General features: G+C 40.5%; 1 protein-coding gene across 2 annotated transcripts in view; it reads right to left on the bottom strand.

The window, feature by feature from the left end:
* Positions 1-7599: 7599 nt before the first annotated feature.
* Positions 7600-10888, bottom strand: part of RDX (radixin) — a 100213-nt gene continuing 96924 nt past the window's right edge. For both annotated transcript variants that reach the window (XM_050928005.1, XM_050928012.1), the window contains exon 14: positions 7600-9999. In XM_050928005.1, coding sequence (XP_050783962.1) covers positions 9835-9999 — 165 coding nt within the window. In that variant the 3' untranslated portion in view covers positions 7600-9834. The remainder of the gene's footprint in view (positions 10000-10888) is intronic.

The following is a 10888-nucleotide window of genomic DNA, read 5'->3' as shown; positions in this document are numbered from 1 at the left end:
ATGGCATCACCAGATGCCGAGTGACTCTGCTGCTCCCCAGGGTGGCAGGTGGGTCTTGAGTGGGCTTGACCACTCAGCGGGAGTCAGAGCCCAACCTCTGTCCAGAGGGGAAGAACTGCCCTACGCAGGCGTTTGCTCTCCTTCAGCTCTCTCCCTCCCTATAGAGCATGTAGGACGATGCCCTTTACCAGTTTTTTTTTTCCCTTTTTAGCTGGTACCGGGAATGGGGATCAGCGCCAGTCAGAGGGTGGTGCCAACGCCACACTCCACACGGAATCTGCAGTGCTTGGAACAGAGTCAGATCTTGTTGGCTCCAAGGCTGGTGCAAGGGCAGACTCCACAAGGAACGCTCAAAAACAAATGTCCCACTCCTTTTTGGTCCACAGCCTGAAGCTCTTGCAAATGTGACACTTGTCACTCGTGGGTTTCCCCTAAACACTTCAGGCAGCTTTTACGGGGATCGTTGACTCTGACAGGTTTTTTGCAGCAGTCACAAGGCTTGAAGCCCCATGACTGGGGCATGCCCCACCCCTACGCTAAGTTCTGTACAGGACTAATTAACTACTTCTAACTTAACACTGAGGGAGCTTATTAACTATACAACTTTTAATAACTATATACAATGAATTTGCTTCTATGCACAGTTGAGATAGGAAAGCTTGCCAAAGCAAGGAGACGTACAAGCACCGTCACTGGTGGTAATCAGGAACTGAGGGAGGAGCTGGTGGCACCTCTTATACTGGTGCATATGTGCGCCAGAGGGCACCAAAGCTAGTCCCCTATGGATACCACTGAGGGAAAAACTTCCAGTACCGGTGCATGTGGTGATTGCACACACCTACAATGGAATGGTGTGACGAACTGGGAAAGTTCTTAATGTTTTCTCTGAGTACTGTGTTGGTGCCTCAGTGTCCCCTAGGCAGTTCTTAAGTATCTGGCAGAGCAAAGGGCCAGTGCACCTAAATGCCTGACACTCTGTCTCCTAGCAACTGATGGCCTGGGCCCCTCCTCTGCAAAGGTGCCAGCTGAAGGTGTTGGAGACAAAGGGATCAGGTGACCTCCTGGCCCGGGAAAGGGGCTGAGCAGAGAGGAGGGGCTGGGAGGGGTTGTTAGTCTGGAGCTGGCTGAGGGCAGACGTGGGGGTCAGGCTCACTGACCCCCAGAATGGACCCGGCCGAGGGGTCCGGTTCTCTGTACCTACAAGCTCTGTTTTAGACCCTGTTCCTGTCATCGAATAAACCTCTGTTTTACTGGCTGGCTAAGAGTCATGTCTGACTGCAAAGTGGGGGTGCAGGACCTGGTGGCTTCCCCAGGACGCCACTGAGGCGGGCTCGCTGTGGGAAGCGCCCGGAGGGGCAGAGGATGCTGAATGCTCCAAGGAGAGACCCAGGAGGTGAAGACGTGTGAGCTTCTTGCCCTGAACAAGTCTGCTCAAAGGGAGAGGAGGCTCCCCAAAGTCCTGCCTGGCTTGGTGGGGAGCAGTTCCAGAGCATCGCCCGGTGACTCCGTGACAATGGACACAAGCAAGCATTTGAAGAAGAGCATCTTACCCAATAATCATGCTGATGCCAATCCTTTAGTAACTAAAAACTAAAGGTTCAATAATAAAAGACAAGAGAAACAGTTATAAATGGTTAATAGATCATATACATACAAGTGATTGCAAATTCCTTATATCACATTTGAAGCAGTGATGGAATAAACTGCTAGCTTGCAAAAACTTCTCAGGAATTATCCAAACAGGGTGGGGGTCATAAGTCCTTGTTTAGAGCTTCCTTGTTAGAAATCCAGTCCAAAGAAATCAAGCAGGAAATGAAGACAAAATGGAGATGTCTCGCGTGCTTTTTTATACCCTCTTCCATGTGCATTGAATTCTACTGTCTCAAACAAAGCTCACAGCCCTGGTGCTTGAAAAAGTACTGGCCCAAGATGGAGTCCAGGGTCACATGACCACATCACATGTCCTTACATAGTTTACTGAACCACGGGGGGAGGGGGGCATTGGCCCCTTGGAGTCTAAGGCATCTGCAGGAAGAGCTATCTGGGCAGAATGAGTTTCTTCTATGGCCCACCGTGAGAGCTAAATGTCTTTGGTGGGCCATCGATACACAACTGTCTGTCCTTAATGTAAATACCAACTGGTGGGTGTTAACCAGGAATACAGCATAGGTGTAGGATGTGAGCACACAGCCAATATTTATAACTTCAAATACAAAGATGATACATGCATATAAACAGGATAATCACACCTAGCAAATCAGAACTTTTCCATTCTCTTCCTGTGCCACTATGGTATAACCCATGTCTCACCATCAAGGCCAACTCCATGCTTAAAATAATTTGGATAGAAAAAGGATTAACAAAAATTAAAAATGAAATACAAGATGATAGACTGCCCTCCTTCAATTACATGTGTAACAAATATCCACTATCTCACAGTTTTCTTTCTTTTAGCAGCTACGCTCAAGGATTCATGCAAGGAAGGGGGATAATTGATCTGTTTCAGCTATTTCTCAATATGGAAACAAAGGCACTTTGTAAGAATTCTTTATAAGTGGCTTAATGCTGTGCATTATCTTCTCAATCTCAATGAAAAACGAGGCGGGGAAAAAAAACCCAAACAACTTTGCCTTACTATCACAACAAAAACCTGGGAGGATATCTGGCTTCATGTAACGTGAAAGATACTTTACGTTCTTTATCCTTGCAATTCTTCCAGAACAAGATATTAAAAACGTACTACTGGATTCCAGGACATTTAAGGGTAGACTGACAACAGAGTGAATGGCAGCAATGCAAACAGCCACATGCCAACTTTTCATACATCCTCTATATCTGTCCAAAAAACCCCAAACCAAACCAAACCAAAACAAACCAACCAAGTGTTCTGGTACACCATATTCAGTGCTCTCTCAAACACTTCAAGTGTTGCTCTCTTTCCTTCTGAAGTTTGTGTATTTTAAGTGTGCTGGATTAATTGGTATTACCAGTTAACATTAAGAAATAGATTGTAGTAACTATTTCGGTGGCTAAAAGATTTATTTTGAGAAAATGGATATCTGCATTTCCTCCCTCATACACAAAGAACTCTCTGCTACTGAATATTGCATTTTTCCAGGTTTTGCAAATAATTAATGTTGAATTTTGTAAAATCGTGAATAGTGTGAAAAAAGTGAATATAGAGAAATGGTGTTTACCCTTTCACACAATACAAAAACCAGGGGTCACCCGATGAAATTAATGGGGAGCAGGTTTAATACAAACAAGAGGAAGTACTTTTTCACACAATGCACAGCTAACCTGTTGAACTTATTGCCATGGGATGTTATGATCACCATAAATATAACTGGGTTCAAAAAAGAACTGCATAAGTTCATGGAGGATAGGTCCATCAACGGCTATTATTCAAGTAAGTCAGGGACACAACCCCATTCTCAGGGCAACTCTAAACCTGTGACTACCAGAAGCTGGGAGTGGAAAACGGGTGGATCACTCCATAATTGCCCTGTTGTACTGCCCCTGAAGGCGGTTATAGGCGAGATGGACCATGACCCAATATGGCAGCTCTTCTGTTCTTAACAATAAAGGAAGAAATGAAGCAATTGAAGGAAACAAAAGTCAAGAACACAGGAGGTAGCAGACTTGCTCTCAGATCTTGCAAAGAGTTCTGCATGCATGCATTGCTGTAACTGCTTGAGTCTCATCTATGTCAGTGGTGCTGCATGTAGGTGCTCATGAAGGATTAGGACCCTGGATAGCTCAGAGCACAATCTGAAATAGAACAGACGGGAATACATCTCTACCCTGATATAACCCGATCCTCAGGAGCCAAAAATCCCTATCGCGTTATAGGTGAAACACCGTTATACTGGGGTAGCGGCGGCAGGGCTCCAGTGGTGATTTAAAGGGCCCAGAGCTCCCCGCAGCAGCTGGAGCTCCAGGCTCATTAAAGTGCCGTCCAAGCCCCGCTACCGGAGCCCCAGGGTTATCACGCTATATGCGAACCCGTGTTACATCAGGTCACATTATATCAGGGTAGAAGTGTAGTTTGAAGAGGTATGAACAACAGCACATCAGAAGGAGCTCAATATTACAGAAGAGAGGGCTATGTATTTGGATTCACTGTATGGAGTGAATACTAAATTGTTAGTTGAATTTTAATGTTATTTTACCTTTGCGATAGAAAAAGAAATCTTTCACAGATTTGTTCATTATATCCAAAATGCATTAAGAAGGATCCTAATATCTGTTGAAAAGTAGGCTGTAGGCTTTCCTAGAAAGCTCAGATCCCAGTTAGAGGTCAGGTATAACTGGCAAAGCATGTTTAAAAGAAAAGGCAAAATGGTTATCCTACCTGTAAATTTCAAGTCTTCACATGTGATCCACCCATTCAGAACACAGGGATTGTTCCAAACTCTTTGCTGGTTCTCACACACAATGACCAATCTGTGCTAGGAGCTTTTGCACTAACCAGGTCTTCTCTGTTGATGTACATTTCCATCTCCACTTGTTTCTGCTCTAGTATCTAAACACTACTCCTATGCACAAAAACACTCACTGACATGTTATTTAATAAAGCTAATATAAACTCCACAAGGGATTCTCTGGATTAGTGGATAAAATTCCCTTTTAACTATTTCTGGTTTTCCTAACTTCTGTCTGTCTGTCCTTAGAATGTGAGCAACTTGAGTACAAACTATATCTTTCTGTCTAGAAAGTGCCTAGCACATTGCAGGTGCTACATAAGCAAATAAGCCTAATCATTGGATTGGACTCTCAATGCCAATAATCTACACATTTCTTCCTTCACTACTACCCACAGAATACCTGGGCTTCAGCTTTAATACTAAAAAAGGAAGGGAAGTGAAGAAGCTGAAAAGAAGTCCAAAACATAGTTCTTTTGAATTACTCCACCTATGACGTATTCCTTAGAACGCTGCCAGGTCAAGAGGCAAATCAGTCAATAGGGGATCGCCAATTATCTGACAAATTTCTTCAGCTGAAACAAACTCAGCTGAGCCACAATTCCTCTCACAAAAGAAGCCCTGCCTAAATAGATCATTGGAAAAATAAAACTGGGCCAATTGTTTTGTTGGTTCCTCTGGAAAGTTACATTAACAATTAAACTATGAACTGCAAATTAGTGCTTTATTACTCATTATTAATCATGATTCATGTTATAAGCTGGTGTCAGGAAGAAATATTTCTTTCCCTTCTGCTATAGATTAGGAGAATTATGGGGATTTTACTTCCCTGAGAAATCAGTCATTGGCTACTGTTGAATAAAAGATACTCACCTTAGATACCATCATTAGAGATGCCACAAAAGCACTTAGACTATAGGACTCATTCATCATGAAAAGTCCCATGTTTCTAAAAAGTAATATTAACGCTTTGTAGAGATGTTCAACTACATGCATTGGGCTGTTCCCATTTACTTCAATGAGCCTTTGATCAGGCCATTGGTAAGGAAGCTTTCATTTTTCTATCACATTTTAAAGTGTTATAGTCTCAAGGATAGATTTCTTTATGAAGGACAGAAACAGCTTTAGGAGCTAGGGCCCAGTTACGTCTTTTGGTGAAGTTCTCCAGAAATGAAATATTAACAAAAACTTCTTTGACACTTAGAAGAGACCAGGTATTTAGCTTCTCCAAATCTGAATAGATGTGGAAAAAATTTTCCTAGTAATTTTCCTTTAGAAAACAGGTTTTACTGATGATTTTGTTGATTTTAAGTCCAATACTTTAAATATGATTTTTAGAAAATGGAGGAGTTTCTCCTTAGAAGCTTTCAATTACTTTGAGACAAGACATTAAGAATCAGGAAACAGTTTTCTCTCTTTCATGGATAGGTTTGAACAAGTTATTTTAAATTGCTCTGGAGACCATACATTGAGAATGAGGAGAAACCTGCTTTTAAGCTGCTGTTTCAGGATACCATCCCTATTCGGAACGCACCTAAGCATTTTCCTGAAACAGGAACTTACTTCAGCACAATGCTTAAGTGCTTTTCTGAACTGGGGCCTAAACATGCAGAGACATGAGCTATAGAATGATATGGTCTTGGATTTCTGCCGTAATTCCATTTTGGATAAAATGAATAAAAATGCATGAATGTGAATCTGGAGAACCTGTCAACAAGAGAAAATTTATGTTTTGGAAATATAACTATGAAGGGGAGAATACTTCTGAATAGCTGAATTTCCCTCTCCACCAAACTGGGGATCTATTAAGTCCCTAATAAGTAAATTAACTTGGTACACAGCATAGGCCCCAACTCTGCGGGTGGAGCACCCACGGGAGGGAAAGGGGTGAAGATGGGTGCACAGCACCTCCCTCTCCCCCCAGTGCCTTCTGCCAGCTGGGGACCACACTGATCAGCGCCTCCCCCCACCACACACACACCCCATGCCTCCCGCCCACCATGGAACAGCTGTTTCGCAGCATTCAGGAGACACTGGGGGCAGGGAAGGGCACTCGTGGGAGGGAGCAGAGCAGGGGTGGGAAGAGGCAGGGCAGGGGTGAGGTCTTGGGGGAAGAGGTTGAGTGGAGGCAGGGACTGGAGTGCAGCTGGAGGGGAGCACCCCCCAGCACATTAGAAAGTTGGCACGTATAGTGCACAGGGAGCATGGGAATGTTTCTAGCCTCCTGTTCTCTCCTCCCCATGAAAGAAAAATACCGTCATAGCGTTTACCTCCCAATTCAACCAAAATATTCTCTGAGGTTGGCATACCTATGCACGAATACTCTGAAAATGGGGCTTTTGGTATCCAACATTTCATCAGAAAGGGCTCTAGAGTTAGGGGAAAAGGACAAAAAAAAAATCAATCTACATGCATGGTAGAAAGCCAAAAGCATATAAGGTGTATTGTATGCCCTTTCATTTATTTTAACAACTCTGACATAACTAACAGAACGGAGGGCTCTGTGTTTGAGCCCATGCAAAGCCAAAGAGAAATGTGAGACTGAACTGTATGTCAACTGAGAGGAAGCCCGATTCATGTGCAAATTCTTTAGCAGATTACTTAGTCTAGCCATTTTTCTGGAAGAAGCTAGAAGCAGTGCATGTGCTCCACATCAGTGAAGAGGATGGGTAGAAAAGGCAAGCTTGCTTATAAATAAAAAGCATCTTTAGACACCTCTGTATTTGAAAGAACTATCCAGATAATATATGGCATTTTAATAAATAACATTAAAAATAATCAAAATGTTAAAGACAAACCAAAGACCAATAAAACTAAACTTTACTTTGCCTGAGGCTAAGTACAGTGCAGGCAGTGATTGAAAGTTCTTACATTACTCCATGCAGCTCTTATGTGGCCAAATTATCTTCTTGTCTCAAAAGAGTCAATTTACTCTGATGATTCATATCCTCTCTTGAATCAGCAATCACCAGTTTTTCCTCCCGGTTGTAGGCAGTAATTTCTGAAGCAGACTACTGTTCTTTGGGAATTTAATTTAAAACCATTTTTATTTTACTTTAACTACAATGTGAAATGTTAAGACTGATGATGATCCAGAATTCACTGCTCTGAAAAAAAGCTGTTGCAATGAGTTTGCCAAAGTAAAATATATTAAACAACAACAGTGGACCTCAAAGAAATTAACTGCATCTCTTTATTGTTAACCAATTAATGTTATCCAAAATAGCAGATGTAACTGTAGCTTAATTGTACAACACAAAACATGATGTTAAGGGGAAAGCATGTTGAAATTTGCTTCACCAAGTACTCATTAAATGCATTCATAATATCTCTGCATCAATAAGTGTTCCCAACTATTGGTAATAACCACTCTGGTTCATTGTGAAAATCCACATTTCAAATCATTGTTCCTGGTTATTTAGAAAAATTCACACAGCTTTATAAATGGATTAGATCCATTTTAATTCTAATCTATATATCGTAGATTTATGAACAGCAAATTTAACTGATATTTATCAATACTGATAAACTGATGTAGTAATGTTAGTGCACACATTTCAGGAAAAACCATAAAAACCCATTGAAAGCACAGTATTTCATCTGCTATGGCAGGTGGTTCTAATGCTCTGGAAATTCAAATGCTCATGCTTCAATGCAGGAAGCCTGAGATACACAAACTGTTCTTTCAATGCACTGCAAGTAGAAACAATAAACTTCCACCAACCTGTGTTTTGAAGCATGTGCACAACATTTGCACACCAGTCTTCTCAAGGTTAGCCAGCTATTTTTAGCTCCACAACCCAAAATATATTAAATCAACTTTATACCCTTCTCATGATATCATCCCACATAGTGTCTAACTGAGCAAAATCAAAAAAAGCTCAGCTGAACTGTTCATAAATAACTTGAAACTATTGTGCCTGAAAAAAATGTTTAATAAAATGGTATATTTTAATAGATAAGTGTAAATTTATGAGTGCATAATACCAAATGGAAGGTTGCTGAACCATCCTCAGAGAAAGCAGGGCTTTTTCCAACTAGACACTAACCAAGGTACTATAAAGTGAAGAATAACTGCAGTTCATGTCAGTTGTAAAATAATTTCTTAAAAGAAAGACTTGCTTTCTATGAACTATTTGACCCTCTAAAATAAAATTAAAAAATCTCGTTTAAATCTCCTTTTCCAGAGTTTGAGACAAATGAGTGACAATGATTAGACATCAGATACAACAACAATTACACACAGGCATCACTGAGAAATGGAGCTACAAGCCTCTTTTTTCCCCCCCAATTACAGGAATTTTCATTTGGTACAGAGAAAACCCATAAACACATTAAGTCAAACACATTCCACACCCCTCCTGTAAGATACCAGTGACAGGTTACAGTTTTAATGTACATCATATCATTCTATAATTTAACTCAACAAAAAGGCGGTTAAGCAGTATTTAGCACTATAAATCCATCTTGAAGTAAAACAAAATGTTAAGAGTAAAGATTCCTATCTTTCTATAGTATTATCAGAAGATGAAAGTCAATTTACACACTCAAGTTTACATGGTGTTTGAAGGACCTGTCATCATGTATATAGTAGTGAGGTAGGATACTGTCCCCTCCCTGGGACTGATGTTTTCATATGCTCCCTTGCCAGAAAGGTCCAGGTTTTTCTTATTGCAATTAAAATAATCATTAAAAAAAACAGGATACAAGATTCTTGTATTTTGTTTTTCTTTGCTTTGCTTTATTAGAACATTTCTACATATCTAAAGTGAAAAAAAACAATACTTATTTAGGCCAATTGCCAACAACTGCTGCCACAGGTAGTGTTCCATTTTAAAACATCTGCTGGAACCTACGACCTGCCATCTAGACCTTTGTGAACAAGTAGGCAAAGAAAACCATCAATGATGACAGGACATGAAACGCCCAAAGAATTCACCTTGGTGAAAAAATGATAAAGTCAGCAATATCAAACTCCTAAGGAAATGTGGCAACATGGGAAAATCGAATTTCAAACTGCATCACACTGAAATAGTATCCATCAATTTTACGTTCAGATCTAATGTCCTTTCTGACTGTGTTTTGGTAACACATACACACTTGACAACCATGATATAGTAAGCGCCAGTCTTCAAGAGAACAAGTGGCACGAACTATGAAAATGGAAAATAAAATGTGAAACAAGGGAAACCATCTGCCCCCATTCCCTTCTCTCTCCTCAAAAAAGCCAAAGAAGACAGATTGCCTTATTGTTGAATGGGTTCCCCTAAATTTGTCTTTTTACCATCACAGTCAAACTGGTATAAATGCTTTGGCAAAGTGGGGTGCAAACTTCAAATCTGCAAAGGCCTGCTCGTTTCTCTGTTGGTGGTTCAGCTTTACGAAGAACATATATGCAAAATAACAGCTCTCACATTGCCTCAAACTCATCAATACGTTGCTTTGTATTGCCTTGTCGAATTTGTCGAAGAGTCTTGTACTTGTCACGACCTGCTTTAACATTCTCAGCATGGAGGACATCATTTTGTGTTTTCTTGGTTTCATCTCTGGCTTGGGCCAACTCAGAACTTAGTGTCTGTGGGAATAAAATATTTGAGTTTCAGCTTTTTCACTACTCAGCACCAAGACTAAGGATTTCCTGACAACATATGACCTACAGTCTTGAACAGGGATTTGTTAAATTCCAACCATAGGAATGCTTCCTGCTGTGCTCAAGAAAAGTGAAAATACCCGACTGTGCTGAAGCTGTTGGATACATCATGCAGACTGAGGAGATAACAAACCTGTAGACAAAGGTTCTTCACATTCTAGCATCCCAGGAGGAGAATTCTAACAAGAGCAAGGGAACATAGTCTGGTAGGAGAAGCTAGGGCTTGACTTTACTCTAGTTTCTACTTAACTGAAAGGTTGCAGCTATTTACTTCTCTGCTTGAGTACCATGAACAGGATATGTACACAATTCAGAAAATATTGTTTATTGGTAAAATACTAATACTGAGAAAAAATAGGCGCTCACATTCATTTTAGTATCATCATAGAAAAATGGTACCCGTATGTTGTATTAGTAAATTGTCCAATGACAGATTACTTAAAAAAAAAAAAAAGAACAGAAAAAAATGAAACATTACCTTCTAGAGTCTAACCGTTTGAATGGAGATAAATTATGTCATAACTGGTTTATATTTTTAATTTGCTTTTTAGATTTATAGATACTGTGAGTTGCTGCTGAGAAACCCAAATAATACTCACTGGACAAAACACCAGTTAGTAAGGCACAACAATTTTTGGTTCAGAAATTAAAGGATTAAGTTTTAAGGATTACCAGGTACTACAGGTGAATTTACATTTTTAATATTTGATTGTAAATATTTGTGGTAGTGCGGCATCAAACTGGTATGTGCACTTTTTAAACTACACACAGAGTATGTTAGTCTACTCCAAGTCTTATTTACTCAGTTTTGTGC

Source organism: Gopherus flavomarginatus, chromosome 1 (genome assembly GCF_025201925.1).
Source record: "Gopherus flavomarginatus isolate rGopFla2 chromosome 1, rGopFla2.mat.asm, whole genome shotgun sequence".
Taxonomy (NCBI): Eukaryota; Metazoa; Chordata; order Testudines; family Testudinidae; genus Gopherus; species Gopherus flavomarginatus.
This window is presented reverse-complemented; position numbering and strand designations above follow the sequence as displayed.